A 26,700-nucleotide genomic window follows, 5' to 3' on the forward strand; every position below is an offset into this window, starting at 1 on the left:
AAATGAACATTTTTAGCGTTTTATTGTTGCACTTTTCAATAAAATCTTTAGATTTTAAGTACTAGTTTTTTTTTTCTAAAAGGGATAAATAGAGAAATAGGGAAAGACGTGGCATTTCAAAGTAATAAACCAGTCACATCAAATTTACTCTCCCTTTACAACGGAAAAAAAAAAAAAAACAAAGTAAGACACGCACATTTATTGAGTCATTTCTCTGCGAGAAGCTATAGAATTGATAGCACAGAGTAATTCCTTCTAATTTTCACTTTTCTTTTCTTTTTATTTTTTCTTTCCGCTTTTGCTTTTCTCTTCTTTTCTCTGCTGTTCGTTCATGTGAACGGGTTGGAATTTGGATAGAAAATAAAATTACTTTTATTGGCACCTCTCACTCCTCATGCAGCAAGGAAAACTATCATTTGGTTCTCCAGAAAATTTATAAAATCCTTTCAGATTTCTCTCTCTCCCTCAACTAATTCCTCTTAAGAAGACTCCAGATCTTTGTAGCCATTGCTCCCTGCAGCTTCTTATGATTGGTAACATATTTCCCTCGTTTAAATTTTCTTCCTTTCTTCTGTTTTGATATTGTTTTGGTTATTTCTCCTTCTGGGTGTTTTCAAAGTTTAGTTTTCTTAATCCATGGTGTGGTGCACCAAGTAAATTATTATCTTTAGTAAGGTTTCTTGGGTCGTCCTTGTTCATAACTCATTGACTGAATTCTTTTGTGTGTGCATCTTGCATCGCATTTACCTAAAGCTAGATCCCATACGATTCACCTGGTATATATATGTGGTATGTGGTTTTAGTTCATAAGTATGTTTCGTGCTTGGTTTTGTTTTGTTGTCTTTTAATGTTTGTATTATCGTTGGTAGTACACAAATGGACGATCACTCCTTGACCTTGTTGGTTGGCAAGAGAAACGTGCTTCCGATGGAACATAGATTCCATGCTGTATAAGATCTGAAGTTCCCTTCGCATCCCCTCAACTTTTATAATATGTTACAGACTAATAATTGCTTCATAATTTTGATTGAAATTAAATTGACACGATGCATATTTGGAGCTTAATTTCTTCGAAGCAATTTTCTTGCTTTTAATTTAAGATTTTTTTGTCCTGGGTCATACATTGTTAATCGTACGAGTTATTATTTTGTGTAATTCTGAATAAGAACTGGTGTTTCTTTGGTTCAGATGGCAAAACCACATCCAGGTGATGGTAGGACTAGAAGCTCCGTGCAGATCTTTATAGTAGTTGGTCTGTGCTGTTTCTTTTATATATTGGGTGCATGGCAGAGAAGTGGTTTTGGAAAGGGAGATAGCATTGCATTGGAGATTACTAAGAAAAGCTCAGACTGTAATATACGGCCTGATTTGAGTTTTGACTCTCACCATGGTGGAGAAGTCAGCAAAATTGATGAATCTGAGTCAAAACCAAAGGTGTTTGAACCTTGCGATGCTCAATTTATCGATTACACCCCTTGCCAAGATCAACGGCGTGCCATGACTTTTCCAAGAGAAAATATGAATTATCGTGAGAGGCATTGTCCCCCTGAGGAAGAAAAGTTGCACTGTTTGATCCCAGCACCTAAGGGATATGTGACTCCATTTCCATGGCCGAAAAGCCGTGATTATGTTCCATATGCAAATGCGCCGTACAAGAGTCTTACAGTTGAGAAGGCTATTCAGAACTGGATCCAGTATGAGGGAAATGTGTTCAGATTCCCAGGTGGTGGAACTCAATTTCCGCAGGGTGCAGACAAATATATTGATCAGCTTGCTTCTGTGATACCTATAAAGGACGGAACAGTTAGGACAGCACTAGACACTGGTTGTGGGGTATGTTTTTCCTTGCAAATTCCTCAGGGCTATATAATTTTTTTTTTTTCATTCTTGTACATGTTAATTTGATCAATAGCAAGAGTTCTTTGTTTTAGTTTTGTATCCTTAATGTAATGTTGTTTTGCTCAGGTTGCCAGTTGGGGCGCATATCTCTGGAGTAGGAATGTTATTGCCATGTCATTTGCACCAAGGGACTCTCATGAAGCACAAGTGCAGTTTGCTCTTGAAAGAGGTGTACCTGCTGTCATTGGTGTTCTTGGAACCATAAAATTGCCTTATCCATCTGCAGCTTTTGACATGGCACACTGCTCTCGCTGCTTGATTCCATGGGGAGCAAATGGTGAGATATTCACGTTTTTGTGTGTAATCTTTCTCTGTGAAGTACTTGTTGTAAATGAGAACGCACGGTGATTATTACCTATTATTGCTCTTAGATTTTGCGCCTCATATAAGTTAAAACAGCTATTTACTAATGCATATTGGGTCCTCTATTTGCAGGTGGAATGTATATGATGGAAGTTGACCGAGTTCTAAGACCTGGCGGTTATTGGGTGCTGTCAGGTCCTCCAATCAATTGGAAGGCTAACTACAAATCCTGGCAGAGGCCTAGAGAGGAGCTTGAAGAAGAACAGAGAAAGATTGAAGAGGTTGCTAAGCTCCTCTGCTGGGAGAAAAAGTCTGAACAATCTGAAATAGCTATTTGGCAAAAAACTGTAGATTCCGAATCATGTCGCAGCAGACAAGAAGATTCCGGAGTGAAATTCTGTGAGTCGGCAGATGCTAATGATGTCTGGTACGACCTTTAATTAGTATTGAACAATTTGAATATTTTGACATTCTTTTATTAGGATTCCTTATATTTCTTTCTACTAACCATAAACACAAGCATACATGAGCGCATAAAGGTGGGAGAAAAGTTGAGGAGAAAAAGGAAAACAAAACTGTCATGAAAAATTTATCTATTATAAGAAAATCAGTAATAATTACCACGTACATACAGTTATGCAGGAGCCCATGGAAACAAAATATGTAATTACTGTTTCTATGTCTTTGATGTTTGCGCATGTAGTTACGATAACAGCTTGATGATTCCAAGTTGTGATTATTTTTTATATATCATGAAATATTAACAAAACAATCCTTTCTTTTAATTTCTCCCAAGGGTATCTGTGAGTTTTACATATCCTAAAAGTTTGATAAACAGTTATGCTCATAATTAAGAGGTGTACTTACTTGGAATGGCTCTGTTTTGTGGCTACAGGTATAAGAAAATGGAGGTCTGCATTACTCCAACTCCTAAAGTTTCTGGTGATCTTAAGCCATTTCCAGAAAGGCTTTATGCCATCCCCCCTAGAATTGCTGGTGGCTCTGTGCCTGGAGTTTCGGTTGCGTCATACAATGATGACAACGAAAAGTGGAAAAAGCATGTAAATGCTTATAAGAAAATTAATCGACTCCTGGATTCTGGAAGGTATCGGAACATTATGGATATGAATGCTGGATTGGGTAGTTTTGCTGCAGCTATTCAATCAACCAAGTTATGGGTCATGAATGTCGTGCCTACTATAGCTGAGAAAAGTACACTGGGTGTTATATATGAACGAGGACTTACTGGCATCTATCATGATTGGTATGGTTTTCTAACTTCCTCATAATTTGTTCATGGCATGTCTAGATCGTATGATTTAAAGACTTAGTTACTATCCTAATGTTGTACCATTATTCAAATGAAGTTTATATTTTCTAGAAATATAATTAGACATAGACATGTCTTCTGCCAGCTATTATATCTTGTATGGAATTGTAAGGTGACTAGCTATACAATTTTACGGAATGAGCTTCTTGCTCACATGTTTTTACTTATTTATTTGTGCATTTATGTCCAGGTGTGAAGCATTCTCTACATACCCGAGGACATATGACCTCATTCATAGCCATGGTCTCTTTAGTCTCTACAAGGATAAGTAAGTATTCCTTCTGTTAAATGGCTATTCCATTTCTCTTCCTGATAACTTTAAATTTATTCAATACCAATTCATAGCCTGCTACGAAAATGATTTCTTGGCAATGAGCTTAAACAACTTTCCTCGAGAGTTGGAGTGCAATCTGAGTGGTCATGTTTTGTTGAATCTAATGTTTTGTTGAAAACTTTATATCACCTGTCCTTTAATATGTGTGTATTTTGGCTTTGACCGTTGTATGATAAACTGAAAGTGGTCATGATTAATTAGTTTCATTCTCCCATGACTTGTTGGTCTTTTTATGATTCTCCATGGGGAATCTGCTAGCGGTTTTACCGTTCCAGTCAGATTGCTGTAACATCTTTTTCAGTTACTTTGTTTATCTAAGTCTTGTTAGGCAGACAAGTTTTGTATAAGTAGATGTCTAAACAATCCTTCTGAATAACTTTTGGAGATTATAACATGTAAGTGTGGATTTAACTAACAACTATCACTAGTTCAACCACTTGGTTTAAGTTCATATGTTTCCGTTGATCAAATTGTGTTCATTCTTGTGCTGCAAATCATGTGTGATAACTAAATGCAGATGCAATGAAGAAGACATTCTTCTTGAGATGGACCGGATTTTACGCCCAGAAGGTGCGGTAATATTCCGCGATGAAGTTGATGTCTTAATTAAGGTAAAGAAATTAGTCGAAGGAATGAGATGGGATACCAAAATGGTGGACCATGAGGATGGTCCCCTTGTTCCTGAGAAGATACTAGTTGCTGTCAAGCAGTACTGGGTTGCTAATGTCACATCTGCACAATAATCACAGAAGACAAGTTGAAAGGCTTGGCCTTGTATAGCCACTACTACCTTTCAATATACTATTCTTGCAGAGTTCGTGAGGCTTTGCATGCATTTTGGCATAACTAATCATCTCCAGTGTGGCACCGGGATACTTGGCTTAACCATCACAACCGTGTCACTTAGCTCAAGGTTTCGCCATAGGCATTCTTTTTTTCTCATAATTTAATTTTCTTATTATACATTGTCACAATCATAAGTCAAGTGAAGATCAACTTTTCTCAATAGTTGTTTTATTTTATCTGAATTTGAAGTTGCAGCCTCTACGTTTTGTAACCAGTGTATGGTTCTTCCTTGCTAAAATCTTTGTATACGGTAGTTAATAATCAATCTGCCATCATATTAACAGAACCATTATTGCTTATACCTATAGTGTTACTTTTGTGAGAATTGCTTTTTTATTCTAAATTTTGACAAATTTACAAAGAAACCTTTGGTCCAGCAATAACTTTCGGTTCAGAATTTATTCAGTGGCATAATTTGTCGCTGTTTCTTTTTGTAAGGATGTGTTTTACAATGACAAAAAGTCAGAACTTTCTAACATATTCAGTGTATTTTGAATCATATCCATTTAGTACTGAAATAAAACCTGTATTCTGTAGCCCTTTTGAAAATAAGCATAATTTTGGCTTTAGGGAAGTGGAGAGGACTGTACATGGTGACTGGCATTTTTACTCCCACCTTTTCTTTACCATAATAACGACAGAAACGTTTTCACAGGTTGGAGAGGGTGACCAAGTAGTATATATCATTTTGACAAATCTTATTTTGAGAGCGACAAGCTCCACTAAGCATTGTTGGTGCCCCAATCTCTGTTGTTCTTGTCTGAGTAATGGCAGTGAAATGGACATAGTCAAAATACCACAAAAGTGCAAATTAGGTGGCAGTGAGAAATGTTGCTTCCATAGGAGTTAAAAGATAAAAGAATATAGAAGTTTATGCTAATTTTGCCAACTTAGTGGTGGGATCAGAGCCCTACTAGCATTAACCACAAGACAAGCTGAGGCTGTTCTAAAACATTCCAATACCCATCATCATGGTTCCAAAACTAATTATCTCTCTCAGAGAATGATACTTACCTAAGTGGACAGCATAACTCACATGTCAAATCTAGACATGGTACAGTGCTGTTACTGCAAGTGGGTCCTGCTTGGTTGCTAGTTTGTGCTACACAACACAATAGAACTAGCATGGAAGGTTGGTGTGAAATTAATTGCAACTAAAATCCTGAACGTGAGGTAAGCTATGCTGTTGGATGTGGACACAACAGATGAATCAGATAGACCAGGAAGGAGCCCAAGGGGTCTGGCCCAATAATTAAGGACACCGGTAGAATTATTTTTTCTAAGAGGAAATATACTTTTTTGGAACAGTTTTTTGAAGAGAATTTTAAGTAACATTTTTGTTCCAGAGAAGGGTGAGTAACATGATAATAAGGTCATATTGGAAGAAGGTCTTACAGCTATGCAGAAAAATTCTTGGAGTTTGAATCCTTGGATTATCACTTTGGACAAGGCTCTAGCTACAAACCCGAGTCTTACAGCTATGCAGAAGAAAATGTGACTAAAGACAAATAAAAAGGAACTTCTGAAATATATCCAGAAGATTTTTTCAATAATATAAGCTAAACAAAAGACATGTTTAATCCTAAATATCACAAAGTCTAATCCTAGAATGTCTTTATTGTACAAAACGAAAATGTCATTTAAGTGATGAATGATTAACCAGTTAGATAGCTTGATTAAAGGACAGATATAATTGGTCCAAATAGAATAATGTTATTTTTTCTTAGAAATTTTCTTTATTATTTAAATAGTTTTCGGATGCTGATGTAACAAAAATTCATACATTAAGTAATTGTGAAGAAATAAACTTTAAATCTAAATTAACTTACAAAACAGATTTGTAATATAAGGTTTGTACCCACTTATATATTGTCAACTTGTCTTATCTTCAATCATGGTAAGATCTCCAACACACCTCACTCGTTGAGGTATATATATCTCAAGCATGGAACTAAACATTAATGGGCGATTTAACAACAATCTAATAACAGATGGCACAATAGGTCTAACAAATAACAAATCTCGTTAGAATATGTTTTAATTCATGGTTCCGATATCATCTTAAGAAGTAAACTTTAAGATCAACCCTATACACCCAGCTTGTAAGGTTAGGTTTGCACCCACTTATGCACTATCAATTGTCAATTTGGTATCTCTAGTGATGTGGGTTCTCCAACAATAATAAACTTACAGTTACTTGGTCTTAAAGCGCAATTTATCTTCTGGTTTTGGATTTTAACAGTGTTGGTAAAATATTACCATTTGATTCATACAGCAGACTTCGTTTAATATAACAAGGCTTTGTTGTTGAAATGTCACATTTTCTCTCTTCTCTTCGCTCACTTTCTTTCTGGTATAGAACTTGTTGTGTAAGAATTTGAGATAAGATTAGAGATTTAAAGCATTACTTGTTCAATTTTAGCGTCACAGTACTTAAGGGACATTGGTTGTCTATGACAAAAGCACTATGACAGGGGTCCGCAGAAACTGTTTATTATCTATCCTTTGTTTGGTGTAAGCATAGAGTGTGGTGGATAATAGCATTGTGAAATCTTGTCAATATTATTTGTCTGGTTTGGATATATATATATGATTGATATGGTAGCCTAATTATTGTCACAGTTATGAAATATATGCATGCTTTGTTTCTACTGTCTATTTTGTGTGGACAACATATCTCTAATTCGAATGGACAAGTTTTTGCTGTTGGTTATTCTCCTAGGCCAAGGCATGAGGTTGTTTTTGTTTTGGTTTTGGTTTTGGTTTTTCACATCTATTTTCTTTTATGCTGGAGAGAGATGAATTCACATAAGTTAAAGTCTAATGTTTGATTCAGATGGAGTTCATTACTTCAATCTTATTATGTTTCAGCCATTAATAAAAGTGAAGCATTCTACAAATTTCATAATCTGACTTATTTATCTTTATCAAATCAGTTAAAGAACACAACTTCAGAAAACAAATTTCTTCAAGTTATCCTCTTTTTCCTTTTTTCTTTTCTTTGTTTCTTCCTTCTATTTCCTTTCCATAAACCAAGCAAATTGTTAGAGACAATCTTATTCAATACATGAACACTAAATATGGACATCTCTTTTAATAGAGTTTTTCATCTTAGTTCGTCAAGTGTGAAAATTTGACTTCTACAACATCTAAGTTTCATTGGTGATAACTCTAAATCTTTTATAACATTCTCATGTTTCACTTCTGTTGAAAATATTTAATATTTTATACGTTTTCAAGATACTAATTCATATACTTTTTTCATTCGAGTTTGAATAATATAGGAAAGTTTTCATCATTAACTAATAAAAACTACTATTAATCTAACCTTTAAAGTTATCGTTATAAAAACCAATAAACTTATCATAGTGATTGATTTGATCGAAAAACAGTTTTACAACTTCGTTGTGACCTATTTTCTCTTTTTGGTAATATTTTATTTATAAATTATAAATTATGACACAAAATAAAACTCAAGTAACATCATCCTCTTAATACTTGTACTTCCTTGGTACTTCCTAAGCTCTTTCATGTGGTAAGTATTAATTCTATAGTTCTTTTCATGATAAGTAATAAATGTATATTATATTTTGAAGATATGGTAGAAAGATTTGTAAGAACATAGAAACGGTGCTCCTTTCCATCACAAACAGAAGTCTAATCACATTAACTGCATTCTAGTACCAATAACCTCCTTGAATATAATTAAAACACAAAAATTGAGGTAGAGTGTTTTAACACTATTACCTAATTTTCAAATGACCAATTATATCTCAAGCATCTGTGAGAGTTTGTACTGCTATTATTGCAAAAGCCATATCAGTGTTTGTGACAAATAAATCTCAGAAGCTGGTTTGATTATTCAACATTGATTTAGTTAAAGGTGTATTTAACTAGAATAGACTATACAGTGGGTTAGATCCACTTGTGAAAAGGAAAAAAGGGCATTACTTTTAAAATGATGGGACTACATATATATTATAGAACCAAAGTGGATAAAAACATGTTTCTCTTCAGTAGTTATCACCCTATCACCTGGAAGGAGACAAATCATAGGATCTTCCAGTATAACAAACATACCATTGTTACACAGGCGGCTAAACTTTCTCCATATTTATGACAGAATCTGTGCTAATCCATGTTTATAGCAGAATGTTAATATAACTTGTTTTCCATCACAATTCTTTAACACAACTTCAGCTATGTTAAAACCATGATGAAGTGTCAATTAGGCCACTTGCACATGGCCCTACCTATTTGACATTTTTCATATTCCATTAGCCTACTTATAGAGATGCTCTTAAATGTGCCAACCAGTTATTCAGCGATTCATTTTAAATTCTCTCCTGCATCCATTTCCTGAACTAAGTTTTCTTTTCAACCTTGCTACCTTTCTTTATTCTCATGGCCTTTTAGCACTCAAAATTTGTCATAATATTAGTTCATTTATTCAAACTATTTTAGTATCCTTGTCTGTACCACTGTTGTTTTTCTCAATCTCCTTTTGTTCTTTTTGTGTCTTTTCTTCTATCAGCCTCTGTGCAAACAAGTTCTGTTGGGCCATTTTCTGTGAGTGCTTTCATACTTTTCACTATGGTTATCTCAGCAGCCACTTCCAATAGCAATATCCATCAGTTGCAAAGTTTCAACTCTCAGAACAACAACTACCACCTACGTGATGCCTCCTTCTCTTCATACTTGAACAGCAAAGAAGAGATCCTGGGTGAATCAGGCCATGGCTTTGCCAGCAACAGAAAGGAGCATCTTCACCATGGAGTAAAGAAGGAAGATGATGGAGAAATTGGAGTGTTTGGAGCTGAAAAGTACTTCAACGGAGAAGATATGGAAAGCCCCCCAAGAGTTGTTAACAATGATGCAAACAAGAACCAGCCCCAGAAAGATGAACAGACAGCTCTTGTAACTAGGAAGAACAAAGTTCAGTATGGAACTCCTAGTGTTCGGTCTGAGTCAAGTTTGAACAGCCAAAGTGCACTGTTGCAAAGTGGTGTGAGGAATTCCTCCAAGAACATGAAAAACAAACTGCGGAGGAAGAGTTTTCTGGCTAGTCTTGGTTGCAAATGCTATTGTTCTGACAGTAATTCTGTTGATATTAGTGACCATGCAGGTGAAATCAAAGATGCCAGTAATGGAAAAACAACTTCAAGAAATATCTTCAATGCTGACCCAGAGGCTAATCATTTAGTTAAAATGACTAAGCCTCATGCAGCAGAAATATTGATCAGCAAGGATGCATATTTCCAAAGGCCAGAGAAGTTGGCACAGGGATTGAGCAGAGAGAAGAGTTCATCACTCTCATCTGTGACTTCTAGCTCAGGAAATCAACTGGTGAAACTGCAACTTCAAGCAGAGAAGCCGAGGAATTCATTGGAAGTGTTTGGCTCTCCAATATTAGATAGCAGGAGCAAGTCCTTGAGCTTTGATAGAAGGTTGGCAAAAACATCATGGGAAGCTGCTCCTAAAATTGAAGAAACTGATGCTGGTGGAAACTACAATGATGCTGAGAGTGATGCAAGTTCAGACTTGTTTGAGATTGAAAGCCTCACAGGCAAATCCAACTCCCTCCTTGCTAGATCCACATCCAATATTGTTTCTAGCTGTGCCAGCCCCACAACTTGTTATGCACCGAGTGAGGCAAGCATAGAGTGGAGTGTAGCCACTGCCAGTGCCTTAGAGTACTCAGCCATGTCAGATTTCGATGATCAAAGGTCAATAGCAACAACAAGGAGTCCAATTAAAACATCCTTAGTTTCCTCAAATGCCAAACCAAAAGTCATCAAAGAGATGCAGAGGCGGCGTCCTAGCATTCTGTTGGGTTGCAAGAGCCAGAAAGCTGTAGGTGTTGCTGCAGATGCATTCACAGCATACGACAAACCTAGTTCCAATACCCAAATCCGTCGCAGGTCGGACACATACCCTCATGTGACAGAGTTCAAGGCAGAAACAAAGGAGGGAACTTTTGGTCCAAGACATAATAAGCAACATGCTTATGCCACACCCCCACTTCAGCGCTCACTCTCACCACACCCTTCACAACTCTTGTACATTTAGTTTCTGCTTGAATACATGTGTGTGTATTTGAAGTTTCATCAATGAGTAAATCCTAAGTTAGTTTGTATGCATCAATCATTTTAGTCTCTTAACTTTGCTAAATGTTACTTTAGTAGTTGGCTTTGAGAATGCTGTTCACTTGGTCCTTAACATCAATGAAATTAAATGAAGGATGTGAATGACATTTTCTGAAGTTAGGGACTAAAGTAAACGAAGGAGAAGACTAAAATGACTGACATATACAATACAAGAGACCAGAGTGAAGGTTTACTCTTAGTTCAATTATGTATCACGAGTCTTCAATTTGTATGATAGATGTGTTGTTCAACAGTAATCATTTTCTGTCAATAATGATACATGCGTGTCGTGTCTCCCTCTTGCTGATTTTCGTGTATTCTTCCTTTTTCTTTGTTATGTTTACTGTCATAAGTTTTTGCAGTTTCTGGTAGAATATATTGATAAAACTGGATGTCTTGTATTCATGAATTTGATCTCATATAAAGATGCATTTGATCCTTAGGACCATAGCTATTTAGAAAGATGACTTAGCATAGATTTCAGAATTTCCCTTTTCACCACACATGGTCTTCCTTATGGGACCACAGGTAAAAAGAAAAGGGAAAAAGAAATTTGAGATGTGTATTATATAACTGCATCCAACCAACAAAAGAGAGAAGAAAAACATTATTGTAAAGCTAATCGACCTTTAAATGCAATGAGGGGGTAATCATAGGCAATTATGTTGTTATCATTTCAACTTTTTGTTGTGCAATGGATGAAAAGTTCATGCCAACAGCACCTTTTAATAATGTGATAACAAGAGTTTATGCCCATAATACAGACAAAATGTGATACGAATCAGGAGCTTCTGATCAGACAAAGTTTCAGTGTCCAACAGATAATTTTGCAACCTCAATTTGAGAGAATGTCCTTAGAGCAATATTCAACTGGCAAAAGCGACACCTTAACAAGACCACCAAGGAATGAACCTGGCTGCTTTTAATTCTTAAACTACCTCATAAATTAAGTGGTCCATCTAGTTATTCATCTTTCTTCTGCCATGCCAATTATCTATACACATTAAAATCAGTTTAACTTGTCAGGAGGCCCCAGTAATTCAATGTTTACATTCTACTCAAATCAATGCTTGGTTCAATGAAATGAAATTTGATTCATGTCTCAAATCCATGTATATGTAGTATCTTATTAAGGTCAGCTCCTAGAAGAAAACTCCTTTTACTCTAGAATGCAACTAATGTGAAGCTTTTTCTTTCATCAATTGTTAAAGTTTCTCACAGAGGCACTCAAAGACAATTGCCATGCAGCCATGTGATACTGCTGTTAATAAGCCATTTATTATTGAAAAAGCCAAAAGAGAAGAAATGTATGAACTTTCATACAAACTTGAAATTCGTCCTTATCCGAAATTTGATACATTTTAGTCACTAAACTTTAAAAATGAAAATGGATATAATACTTTTATTCCAATTACGTTAAATTTGTTTTTACTTATCAAACACGTTTCATGACATTTGAGTTGTTTTCATTGTTTGACACGTTCCGTTTCAATATCGGTCTCAATATCGGTCGTAATTGAATTAACAAGACTATATTCATTCATTTTTAAAGTTTGAGGACCAAAATATATCGCAGAATTTCAATTTCGCATCAAAGTTCAATACTAAAAACATACCTTAACATATGTGTATATGCAAAATATAATGTCATCATGCGAACTTTTTTGGTAGAACAACCTTGTTTGTGGTGCAAATTAACTGATTAATACTTCACTCCAATCTATAAATGAGAGTATTTAGCAAGCAGTTGTCATTTTTAATGTCTGTGCATTATTTTTCATATATCAGTGACTAAGGATGATTGTTGTGACCATAGTGACTGTCATGGGCCACGAATGAGATGATGGCATTTAAGCTCTCTGATTGGACCCCTTAGCCTTCACGTGGAGCTAAAAAGAGCCTCTAAAGTTGAAAAATGTCACAAAAACATGTGTGCTGATGTCATATTCTAGTGTCTAATATCTTTATCATGGGTCAAGAGTGCAAGTAAAGTATACATATGAGTATATCTGTTCGTAGTTGGATGATGAATAGGACCTAACATGGCTGATTTATGATTCTAACCACACATTCTCTACGCATTTAAGGGTTTGAGTTTGTTGATTTAGATAGGGATGGCAAAACATATCTGATTCTTATATCAATAATGACAAAGATAGGATAAAAGTCATGTCCTGTCCAAACAAATCAGAATTCATAAGAGGACTTCAGAGGTTCAACAAATTCATGGTTCCGCTTTGTCTATGTTTCAAAGTTAAATGAATTATAAGTTACTTTCACTCCTTTATCAACTAGTTTGATCAAGCTTGTTTGTGACATGGATTTGTTTCACTAAATTTCTCTATGGAAACTTGTTTTAAACAATGGATTATTAGGATACGAATAGTCTCAATATTTTCATATTAATTAGAAGAAAATATTTTTAGAATCTCCTTATTTATTTGAGTATATATAATTCAATTTCTTTAATTTAAAGAGTTTGATTGTTACATTTAGAATCTCCTTATATTTCTTACGTTTCCTATACTATTTAATATGTATGTCAAATCAATTAATTATACATGTAAATGGTAATAATGTACTCATGGAGAGTATAATTTTAAAATTATATATTATAAAGGATGTTTTATATGTTTTACTTTGTACAAAACTTACAAAATATCGGAATTGTTTATTAATTTTTATCTCTTCTTATTGTTTATTTCAAGAACCTTACCACAAAGAAGATGAGTTTAATTGTTATAGAGTTTAATGGGTTATACTTTGTTGGAATCCAAGGACTAAAATAAAAAAATGGTCATCAAAGAGCAAGTTACAAATATGTTTCATCACAAAAAACTTAAACATTACCTGTTCATTCCCTTGCTTTCTTACCAAAAAGTTTGCTAAGTCTTTCAAACATACTATTGTCAAAGCATCATCACCATGCATCTTATTGCTTTTGATTTAATTTACTTTTATGTTTAAATGCCCAATATTTTAGAATCTGTTTATGGAGCAATATGGTTTGCTATTTCTATTCACGATTGTACCTGTATTATAGAAACAAATATTATGAAAAGTAAATGAGGTTTTTCAAATTTTTGTTAATTTTTTTACTTGTCCGAAATTAATTTGGAAATTAGAAGAATTAGGTATAATAATGATATTGCATATTTTAATCATGGATTCTTCAATTTTTTTGTCTCAATGATATTGTTCATGAAGCATGGAAATCTTCTCGAAGTAGCTAGAGTCTTTCTTTTCTACATGCTTTTGTTCCCAAAATCTACTTGGGAGAAATTGTGTTAAGTGCAACATACCTCATCAATAGGTTACTCATTCATATCTTAAATAGTCTTAATCATATTGAGTGTCTATTGTTTTTTATGCTCTCTTCTCCATTAGTTCAAGCTTAACTTGTCAAGTTTTTAGATGTGTTGTTCTAGTTCACTCTCATAATTCTAGTTCACAAGTAAATTAAATCCTAAACCCTTCAAATGCGTCTTTATTAGTTATCCTTCAAACAAAAGGGGCTACAAATGTTGTCATCCTTGGACCCATTATTTCCTTATCACCATTGATATCACCTTTCATCTTTCATGAAATTGAATCCTTGTTTATTAGCCCTCCACTTTAAGAGGAGTAGACACTTGGAGCATAATAGTTTTGTTCTTATCATTACTATATCTCTTTGTAGGATCATTACAAAAAAGTTTTTAAATAACAGTCAATTTTAGAGGCAAAAAATAATTAGTCATTGTAATGACTAATTGAGATACTAATTTATAAATTAAAAATTATTGGTCTTCAAAATAGTCACTATTATGAATAAAAAGTTATAATTAGTAACAAATTAGACTTTAAATTGGTTACTAACATTGGCTACCAAAGTTTTGGCTACCAAAGAAATTAGTGTCTAAATTGGTAGCTAAGTGACCAATTTAAAGTCTAATTAGTCACTAATTATAACTTTTTTAGTAGCTAAAACTTTGGTAGTTAATTTAAATGTATGACATACATTGACTATCAACATATCCCTTCACACTAAGGCATATACATCTACTAGAGATAAAACATATTCTCATTATATAAGTGGATGTAAATCTTACCTTATAAGCTAGTTTTATGAGATTGAGTTAGATTTAAAATCCACTTCTTCACATGATATCAGAGTCATGAGTATCCTAACAAGATTTGTAGTTTGTTTCGTATTTTGTTGCTAAAAAAGACATGATTTATATCTAATGGTATGAAATAATGTGTTGGTGAAGTAGGATTTGATATATGTTGGAATTTACATTGATATTGTATGTTTTATGTATATATTGGAGTTTGGGTGCATATATGTTTTAATGAAATGCACATAAATATGAGATGATTATGAGGTTTTGTGTTGTACATGATGTTAGATGTTATATATTGTGTGGATGCATAGAATGATGTCTTTACCTATTGTGGTCATGTGTGGGTAAATGGGAATGGTTCTCGGGCTTATTGTTGTTGTATATATAGATATACTTAGGATGGTATCACTTATTGTGGTCATAGTATTAAGTATGTGAACTCATTAAAAAAGAAGATATCTTGATTTCACTATAATCTAAATTACATATATTAAAATATCAAATGATAAGAAAGTAAAAGAGGTTCATGCATCGTGTTTAATAATTTAGGTTTAATAATTTAGGTGCAATGAACCACCTGATGTAAGGAAGTTAAGGTGGATTTCAATATCATTTTTGAAAAGTCAAATGTTACTTTATATGAGTAATTCAAAAGATGTCAACTCTAACAAATTATCTTGGATTTATTAGAGATACAATTAAATATTCATGTAGTTTACGGTTTACGGTGAACAAATGGCGTAATTTGTTATTATGGTATTATGGTTATTTGAATTAAGAACATAGATTAACCTGAATATATATATATATATATATATATATATATATATATATATATATATATATATATATATATATATATATATCACTAGTGCAGAATCACGTTTTTAACTCGTCTTATAGGCTTCGGTTACTGCAGAACCGAAGACTATAAGGACGCGGTGGCATTTTTGAAATTTTTCGAACCTTTTTGCCTCGGGTATCTATCCAACCGAAGCCTATAAGAGATTTTATGCTTCGGTTATCACTCAACCGAGGCCTATAACTTGTCAGTGTTCCCCAAAATTTTGAAATTGCCACTGACAGCAGAGGCTTTGGCCTCGGGTGGAATAGGACCGAGGCCTATACGACTTTATGCCTCGGTCATTAATGGAACCGAGGCCATAGACCTTATTTAGGGTTCTAGTTCCAAATTCGCGAACCCTGTGGCACCTCCACACACCTTCACTGGCACTGCAGCGCCTCCACACACCTTGCAGCCACGCCCACCGCGAGTTCTTCTTCTCGCGAACCACGAAACAGCAAAACCAGGTCAAAGATGGAGAACCAGAACCACCACGCCGAGGTTCCACGCATCTGCACCTGCGAGTTTAGCTCTCTACAGCATCCACCTGCGAGTCCGCACTACAGCAGTAGCGGAAGAGCCACCGCAACGCACCACTGCGCCGTGAACGAAACACAACAACCCACACCAGTCACGCAGCCAACACAGAAGTTTCCATCACGTTAGAGCGGCGTTGCAGTAGCACTACCGTGGACGAGCCAGCGCCGGCAGCAGAGGAGCAGCCATCATTGCATTTCCAATTTCCAATCGGGTACAGGCCGGGGTCGTCGGTGGACCGGACGAGGACATCGGTGGTGAGCGGGTTGGGGAAGAAGCTGAAGGACATGGTGGCTGGTGCGTGAATGGTGGCTAGTGCGCGAAACAAAAAAAGTCTCTATGGCTTCGGTTCTTTACAACCGAGACCAAACTTTTGGTCTCGTCCCAATATGCCTCGAGTCTAAAACCGAGGCAGAATGATGAAAATAACCGGAGCCAAAAGTCCTTATTACACTGGTATATATATATATATGTAAAGTCCTTATTACACTGGTATATATATATATATGTATATATATATATATATATATATATATATATATAGACAATATATATATATATATATATAGACACACACACACACACACACACACACACACACACACACACACACACACACACACACACACACACACACACACACACACACACACACACACACACACACACACACACACACACACACACACACACACACACACACACACACACACACACACACACACACACACACACACACACACACACACACACACACACACACACACACACACACACACACACACACACACACACACACACACACACACACACACACACACACACACACACACACACACACACACACACACACACACACACACACACACACACACACACACACACACACACACACACACACACACACACACACACACACACACACACACACACACACACACACACACACACACACACACACACACACACACACACACACACACACACACACACACACACACACACGTGTGTGTGTGAACTTGTGTATTATTATGGTACTTTAGTTATAATTAGCCCATCCTCATATATGTTGTACAATTGTTACGGTCATACTTAGTGCATAAAGCATATAATGTTATTGTTATAACTAGAAATAGAAATACCAATCAAAATTAAGAATTATGATTACTCATTTCTAGTTTTATTTTAATATCTATATATCAAACTTTAAAAATATTGTATATAAATATCTATATACAATACTTTTTTGGGATGTTTATCCCTTAATTTTATGGTACCTGAGGACTTTTTTCAACTTATTTTCATTCGCTTTGTTTAACCTTTTAAGAAAACTGCTTATAACAAATTGTGATAAAGTCAACAATGTTATTTTGATCGTTAACGTCTTTACAATACAAGAAAATATTGAATTTAAGTATTAATTTACAAAATAAAAAATTATTGATTACTAAAATAATTATTATTACAAATAAAAAATTATAATTGTTTTTTAAATTGATTTCTAAAATTTAGCTACTATAAGGAATTCGTCATTAAACATTAAATAACAAAGTTTTGCTATCAAATGAATTGGTTTCTAAATTAGTTTTTAATTAATTAATGATCAATTATACTTTTTTATTCATAATTGTGATTATTTTAGTAGACAATCATTTTTTGATTTGTAGAATAGTGTCTAAATTAGTCACGATAGTAACTAACAACTCTTAATCATTAAAATTGGTTGTTAATAAGATATTTTTTTGTAATGTTAGTTCAAAAATATTAAGATTGATTTGTTTGCTTTTATTGATTTAACTTATTTGAAAAAAAAATGGATTATAACGAGTTTGTACCCAAATTTTTTTATTTTATATTTGGATTGTATGGAGAATGAATAAATTGTTTGATATTTTTTTAAATGTTAATCAGAGTTAGGAATTTAAATGAGTCTAAATCTCACTTTGAATAAAAAATGAAAAAATTAAACAACATATATATAGAATGATGAAAATCCATAAATTTATAAAATTTTGAATTAAAGATGATATCAAACTTTTATGTGTGAATTGGACTTATATTTTATTGGTGTTGTATCTCTTAAATAATTATCTTTTAAAAGATTCATTAATAATATGAGAGTCAAAAGTTAATCGACTGACGGGCTCGGACTCGTCTTCGTCTTCGAAAGAACCATGAGACATTATTATTTGAATTATATTTATATTTTCAACAGTTTTGTTTTCACTTTTCATGATGCTTTTCGAATACCAACAAATAGCTGAAAAAAAAGAAAGTATCCTTTAAATTGATGTTGTAATAATTTCTCCTTTTCTTGTAGAATGGATAAAAGGTTCATGCGAGAGCACCCTTTAACATGTGATAGAAAGAGCTTATGTGGAACAAAAACAAAAGATGTAACCAATGAGGAGCTTCTGATGAGACGAAGTTTCAGTGTCTAACAGATAACTCTGAAACTTCAATTTGGAGAGAATGTCCTTACACACCATCTAACTGGCAAAAGCGACACCTTAACATGAGCACTGAGGAATGAAGCTATGAAACTTTTAATTCTAAAACCACCTCATAAATAATGTGGACCATCATATTAATCATCTTTCTTTTTTCATGCCAATTATTCAAAACCTCATACTCTGCACATGAAAACATTGGAATGATATTCTGATATTATGCAGAAATCAATGCTGGATTCAATGCGAAGTTTGATTCATGTCTCTGGTTTTTGTTTTGTGAAAATGGTTTCAGTATCTGGGTTAAGTATTTCTTAGCTAGAAGGAGGATCCATTCCTTCTAAATGCCACCATTTAAAACTTCTACTTTTAGCAATTAATGAGGCTTCTCCCCACAGGCCACCATAGACAATAATGGCCATATACATGCAGCCATTATTGAAAAAGGCAAAAGAAGATAAGATATTAATGCTGCAAAAAGGAGATTGCATGCAAAAGAATAGTTTGTTTGGAATCTCTAAGGTTTGATATTCGAGTTTTATTGATAAAAAAATGTAAATAGAAAAAAAAAGTCTTGTTAAAATTGATCATCAAATCCTTTAATAAAAACTAATTATTGAAAAAATTACAATAACTTATAAAATGACATATTTTTCTTATAAGAAAGTGAATATATTTAAACTAAGTCTTGCATGTAAAAAAATTTGTCTCATTTTTTTGAATTTTATATAATTGTGTTGGGAATTGTACTTAGAAGAGAAGAGTAGAGATGTACATATATATATCCAAATGAAGTCTACATGTCCTTTCTGTATTCTTTATTAGTTGGATTGGATATGAGGGAGAAGTCGGGAAGAGAGATGAGATATCTATAGAGATATACTCTATTATTCATATAAGTAAGACGTAAGAAGTATAATAAATATAATAATTAATTAATTGTGTCTTATCTATAGTATTCTAATGTACTTTTACATCAATAGGTCTAGATTAACTCAATTGATTTTTTTATGTTGATCTTTTGTTGTGTCTATAATAATTGATTTTAAAGTTTTAAAATATATTAAAAAGAATAAAAATATCAACATAGTGTATTTTTAATGTTTAGCATAAAATAATATCAAAATCAAGGTAATTAAAATTAAGATTTAAATTATGAAATCGTAAGATGCTACTTTATTGTATACAATGTTTACTAGTCAGATTTAACGTTTAATCATGATACATGTCGTCGAAAAAAATCTTATAAATCGTTATTTTTTGTTTGAATTTTCGGTTGAACTACCTGTGTTCATCTTCTTTAATAAATTTTCTTTGATGCATAATTAAAATTTTAGATTGTTACACATGTTATCAGTCACATAATCACTTTTCACCTAATTAAATTAAATATTAATATAATTAAAATTAAAATTCATTTTTTAATAAATAATTAATATAATTATAATTCCGTCGTAATACACTACAAACTTACCAATTAAAATTTAACATAATAATTATAATTTTTCAATTTTGTCGTCATAACTTTTATATAGACCCAAAATATAATAACGTTTAATATTTATTAATTATAACATTGGTATTTATTACTTCTCGTATAAAAAAATATAATAATGTTACTGTTTATTATTTCTTGTGTAAAAAAAAATATTAATAATACTTATGAAGACAGATAACAAATTGCTTCTTTTATTAATGATATGTTAGTATTAATAAGAGATATAATGAAGTTGTTAAAGTGTATTTTATTTTTTTATTTTTTTGTCATTGTGGAACTTGTTTAGATACACATACATTATGATAATTGTATCACTTGAGCGACATTGTAGTGGTGTAAATCAAGACATTAATGGTCGTCTCCAATCAAGAAATGGTATTGTCATTTTTAATATGTACATTGCACAGACCAGAGATGATCCTGTGAGCATTTGCAATTGTTCAGAGGGCCACAAAAGATATGACTATATTAAAGCTTCATGTTATTTGATAATACACCTAAGGATCTGGTAGTATGTTATGTCAGTTTTTTCTGTTAGGATATACTGTAAACTGTGTATAGTCATCACATGTCTCATTGATGTGATTTTGAATCACACAATTAATTCATCTTCAGTTTTTGCAATAAAAAACCCCTCTAAACTTGAAAAATGCTTCGTAAATCCATATCTGGAGATCATGTATGTCTAATCTATATCATGAGGGAAGAGATAGTGAAGAAGGTATATCTGTTAGTTGTTGGATGATGAATACGACCTAACATTGTTGATTAATCATTCTAACCACATATTCTCTACTCATCTAAATGTTTTTAATAAGGTTGTTGACTTAGATGGTTGGCTAAACATTTTTTGGTGCTTAAATAATAATGACAAACAAAAGATAAAACCAACACTCACCATACTTGAGATGTTCAAAAGTTAAATGTTAGTAAATCCTTATTTGAATCCTTGAATAAATATTAGTTGTAAATTGTTTTCTATTTGGACACCTGATTCTAAAAGATGTGAGTGGTTCTTTCGTAGGTGAGAGTCTTGTATTTTTTGTTGAGTGAGAGACTTCAATTTATACACCCAGGTCACTATTATGAATAAAAAATAATTAATCATTAAATTGATCTTTAAAATTAACTATTAAAAGAAATTGGTCACTAAAAAATAGTTATTTAGATTTTAGCAACTAAAATGACTTAATTTATAAATTGGTTTCTAATTAATTAGTAACCAATTATAATTTTTTTATTTATAATAGTGATTATTTTAGTAATCAATAATTTTCAATTTTATAAATCGGTATCTAAATTGGTTATTATAGTGACTAACTATTTTTTTTTCTAATCGAAGATTTTCTTACAAAATATATATATATATATATATATATATATATATATATATATATATATATATATATATATATATATATATATATATATATATATATATATATATATATATATATAACATGTTTGCGTGAATATAAAACAAAATATCAAATCATGTTTAAGGTCTTTTAGTCTTTATCTCTCTACTATTTTCTTAATTGTGGTTCTATCTTGTTTGTGATATTTTTTTTCTATCGAATAAAATAACTATTAATGTACATCTTCCTTTACCACTATTTTATTAACTTTAGAGAGAACAAGTTCATCCAAAAATGAGTCTTCTCAAATCTTTGATCTTTTTAGTCGTTCAAACCATTCGAGTAGTACCCACAGAAAACATTCTAACGATAAAGTTAAATGTGTTCTGATTAGAGATTGTAGTAAATGTTATAATAAAAGTAGTAATACATCATATGAAACTTCTATTCATCACATGAAATATATATATATTTTTGTATGAAATCTTATGAGCATTCATGGCAATCAATCGAATGTAAAATAATATAGAAAAAAAAAATCTCCTTTTGTAATCATTTAAGAGAGTTATATATCTTTAAGAAAATAGCTCTACATATATAATATTCAAATTCTCCGACGGTTTTTAACCTACTTAACGAAATAAAATATTACTAACTAATTTATTTATCATAAAAATTTGTTTTCAAATAATAAATTAAAAAATTAGTTTGAAATGATATAATAAATAAATTTTTGATAGGTCTTTCGAGGGATCCATCAAGAGACATGATTATAATCAGATATAAGTCAAACTCACATAAGAAAAACTCACATAAGAAATTACTATTATTTGTAACTCAAAATCTTAAAACAATAAATTTAAAAGTATTCTTCCTTTTATATTTCTTGACATTCTTATTACTACCTAATGTGAAACTTAGTCTCACATTTGGACTTTTAATAATCTTTCCATCAAGTATGAGCCTCTACAACATCAGTACATCCCCTCAAGCAGAAGCACTTTTAACTGTGAGTACTGTAACATCCCTAAGGAATATTACTTAAAATAAATAATAAAGAAATAAAATATGTCAAAAGTCGCATTAATAATACTCCCAACGCGGGAAATTTAAATTTATGAACTTCCCGCCAAAACTTATAACACAAATAATAAACGTGTTACAAGTTCCCAAGATTCGTGTTCATAAATGAAAACATAATAAAATACATGTGAGAAAAACCCCTAGCTCTAATCCCAAAGCTAGCCCTCACTCCGTCGCCTGGACATCCTCAACATCACCTGTATCAACATCTGCTCCCGTGTAACGAATCACACGATCATCGCCATACACAAACAGAAAGGGTGAGCTGAGAAAAATAAAACATCACATATAACATAAGCAAGATAAGTCATACACTCATCTTAGTCAATCTAATTAGTTATTGGCCAAGACCTTAACCCCAAGGCGTTATAGCCTTCAATCACACAATTGGTTAGCCTCGCACTCGGGAATATGATGCTCACACGAACCTGCCCGCTCGTGGTCCTGCCTCTACGAACCTCCCCGCTCGTAGTCCTGCTCTACGAACCTCCCCGCTCGTAGTCCTGCTCTACGGACCTACCCGCCCATAGTTCAACACATGTGATCCACCAGCCCCGTACCTCCCCGCACGTGGCATCTCTCAAACATGAGTACGGAACATACGAACCTACCTCGCTCGTATCCCCACGTGAGAGTAACTGGATATGAACCTCCTCGCTCATATCATCACATGTTAACCACCATCCATGAACCTACCCGCTCATGGCACAACATCTCCCGATCTAAGTGTAGCATCATTGCTCAAACAACACACAAAACAAAACAAAGGACAATAGCATTTCTGCTTGGCTTGGCCTACACGCCGCCAGGCAAAATCGTTCCAGACCGCCTGGCGGTATCCACTCACCGTCAGGTGCCAGCGTCCTTCCAGAGCCACTATTTTTCAGTCACCGCCTGGCGGAGCACACCGTGCCGCCAGGCGCCACTCAGTGCAGAGCTCTCTCACGTTAAGCCTATCGCCCGGCGGTTACCAGTAGACCGCCAAGCGCCATACCAGAAACAGTACTTTACTGGTTTTTAGCACCTCAATTATTCCAACTTGCTGCATAACTCACTTTCATGGACCAATTAGAAACTCCAATATCAAACCCTCATTATGGTTAGTCTACAACTATCATATGTAATCAAGTACCTATACTTTACAATGATCAATCCATCCATTCAAGTTTCCTCAATTTAACAAGAGCTTTATCATAAAATCGCAACTTCATCCACCCTATGAAAACAACTAGCATTTCAAATACCTTTAATCACGCCCTCAAATATACCACAGTCTCACCAAGGACTCAAGATTCACACTCAATCCTTGCAGAATGATTGTTTAACTCTTAGCTAATTGCTACTGCCTCCCACCTATTTCTTACCACATCCAGTTACTAAAAATTCAATCATTCTAAGGTCCCTATTTTAATTGTCTTCCCATGCCCAATTCAACCACAATTCATCCACATATACTTTCTCCCTAAAACAGACTCGCAGATCTTCCCGACAGTCTTGTACATGGCTGCCAGAACTTCATAGAACAACCCCTGGTGAGTGCCCATCTAAAGGCAGAATCCCCCATACCGGTGAGTGACTTCATACCTCTTATGAATCCATCCCTGTTGCCCAACACACTAAATTGCAGTAATACCTATATGATAAACTGGACTTCCTATTCTCGATCAAATTCTTAATTTCTTACTTAGCTTTTACCTTCCAAATTTAACCCCAATTACATTCCTTCTCACACTTGAACATAGAATCACAGATTTTTGTACACAATATGTCTGAACTTTGCCATACCCCAACTTCGGGTTAATTTCATATCAACAATGCACCCAATGTGATCTACACACAACAATTTCAGAAACCACAATGATTTCCGCACGAACAGCCTCAAAACAACCCAGAAAGAACGCGAACAGCGTCGCGTCGCCTGGTAGAGATCCATCGCCGCCAGGCGATTCAAACCAAAACAAGAACAGTCGCTCGCCACTGATGAGCCGCTTGGCGGTAGGGATTGAACCGCCAGGCAGTTTCTGGAAAAAACCCAGAAACTCGATCAAACAGTGCAGAAACAAATGGAAAACATGCAATTTCAATCAACCAAGGCACAGTACAATATACATGTATCTAAAACATCAAAAGCAACTCCCCTTACCTGGATTCCTTGCTAAATTCAAATTTCTATGTGTATCCCTTCACAAAAACCTTCCTAGCCTTTGCTTTCCACTCCAACCTACGTGATTTCAGTCTCACCTCTCCTTTTAATCAACACCAACACTCTGGAAAACCCTTGCCTATGATGAACACGAATTCACAGTACTCTATTTCTCCTCTAATGACCTTCTCTCTCTCACTTACTACCCTAATTATGTGCACTCAACACCAAAACGAAAATTGTTATTTAAGTTTCATGTTTAATTGTTAATCATGGCCCCATTCAATTGTTTCCAGCCCCTTAAGTTGTCCCTCTCGGCAGATAGGGTTTTCACGCCTGTTCAATCCCATGCAAAAATAAAATTAGGCCAAAAAGAGACAATTCAATTGTTTCCAGCCCCTTAAGTTGTCCCTCTCGGCAGATAGGGTTTTCACGCCTGTTCAATCCCATGCAAAAATAAAATTAGGCCAAAAAGAGAGTTTAATTTGGTTCTTAGCAAGGCTTGAACCCACAACCAATCAATCACCAAGTTAAGAGCACAACCAATTCATATTTATGATAACTTCTACAAATTTAGGAATTTATCATCACTTCAAGCATTCAATATATAATTTTAAAAAATGCATAATTTTAAATAACATTCAAGTGGCATACATAGGACTCAAACCCAAGTCCTCACACACAACTAAGTACTCTCAACCACTTAAGCTAGTACTTTTCCACGTCATAGTTCCACACATTAATTGCTTTAAATGCTTCTATTACCCGCCATAATTAAATAATTATTTAAATAACTATTTAATTTTCTTGGGTCTTACAAGTACCTCACTAATGACTCTTACTTATACCATCGTTCATCATGACAGAACATAATTGCTTGAACTTTTAATTTATGGATCTTCTTACTTGTTTCGGGTATAGGGATTGAGCACCTCTCTAAACACTAACTTGCCGTTTTCCTTCTCTTCGTCACCGCTTAATTCTCCTTCTTCCTTCTGCTCGGTTTCCTTTTCCCTTCTCGCTTGGTTGTCTACAGGATCGGGGTACCTATCAATTAGACTTCGATGCTTAAGTCAGTTCAAGTCTGTTTGGGATTAGCAATTAATGTTGTAATAAATGCGAAGTAAAAGTCCTTACCAACTTACCTTGGGATCCTATTTATAGTTTTTTTATATGGGCCTATGATTACGATTTTCTTAATTGAGGCCCAATTACTTTTTAAACTTGATTACTGACCTATTTTACCTTAATTACAAAAGTTTAATTCTTTTGCTTCGCTGTCCGACTGACGCTCTCGTGCGTGCGCAACTTGATCAATTGTGGCTTTGCGCCGTAACAGCCGGATGAGAATGGCAAAGTCATGGTCGGTGTTGCCAAAGACCACATCAAGAAGGGTCTCAATGTGATTTTCCGTTAGTTGTTGACAAAGCAAATATGGCTTTAGGTCACCCGGTCGTTGTGAAGCCCTCAATATTACTTCGGAGAGATTGCAACATCAACTAGTCACGACTTCAATCCTAACCGTTGGATCGACTGGCCGTTACGGGCAGCCTTCGACCTCTTATCCTTGGATCGTTCGGTTGCGGTGGGGGATCGAGCCCTACGGTAGATACTTATATATTGTTCATCTTTCTCTTATTATAATAAAGATGACCATGAAGGTAATGATGCATATGGGAGTAGTTTCAACAATGATGGTAAAAGTGAAAACAATAATGAGGTGATGGTCGCGACTGTATCTGAGGACAATGATGATTGTCATAATAATTAGACTTAGTTAGTAATTTAATTCCTATATTTAGACCTATAATTCAATTTTTTAT

General features: G+C 34.1%; 2 protein-coding genes across 2 annotated transcripts; both read left to right on the top strand.

Annotated features, from left to right (window-relative positions):
* Positions 1-254: 254 nt before the first annotated feature.
* On the top strand, positions 255-5,011 carry LOC114173004 (putative methyltransferase PMT2). Its single transcript, XM_028057187.2, has 7 exons — positions 255-533; positions 1,189-1,833; positions 1,966-2,176; positions 2,335-2,629; positions 3,098-3,466; positions 3,723-3,800; positions 4,384-5,011. Exons 2-7 carry the CDS (start codon positions 1,189-1,191, stop codon positions 4,607-4,609), a joined length of 1,824 nt encoding a protein of 607 aa, XP_027912988.1. The 5' UTR covers positions 255-533; the 3' UTR covers positions 4,610-5,011.
* A 4,008-nt stretch (positions 5,012-9,019) lies between these two features.
* Positions 9,020-11,160, top strand: LOC114173074 (protein PHYTOCHROME KINASE SUBSTRATE 1-like). The gene has a single exon (XM_028057292.2). It carries the CDS (start codon positions 9,306-9,308, stop codon positions 10,779-10,781), a length of 1,476 nt encoding a protein of 491 aa, XP_027913093.1. The 5' UTR covers positions 9,020-9,305; the 3' UTR covers positions 10,782-11,160.
* The last annotated feature ends 15,540 nt before the right edge of the window (positions 11,161-26,700 follow it).

This window comes from Vigna unguiculata, chromosome 2 (assembly GCF_037176805.1).
Source record: "Vigna unguiculata cultivar grain cowpea cultivar isolate G323 ecotype 2 chromosome 2, ASM3717680v1, whole genome shotgun sequence".
Taxonomy (NCBI): domain Eukaryota; kingdom Viridiplantae; phylum Streptophyta; class Magnoliopsida; order Fabales; family Fabaceae; genus Vigna; species Vigna unguiculata.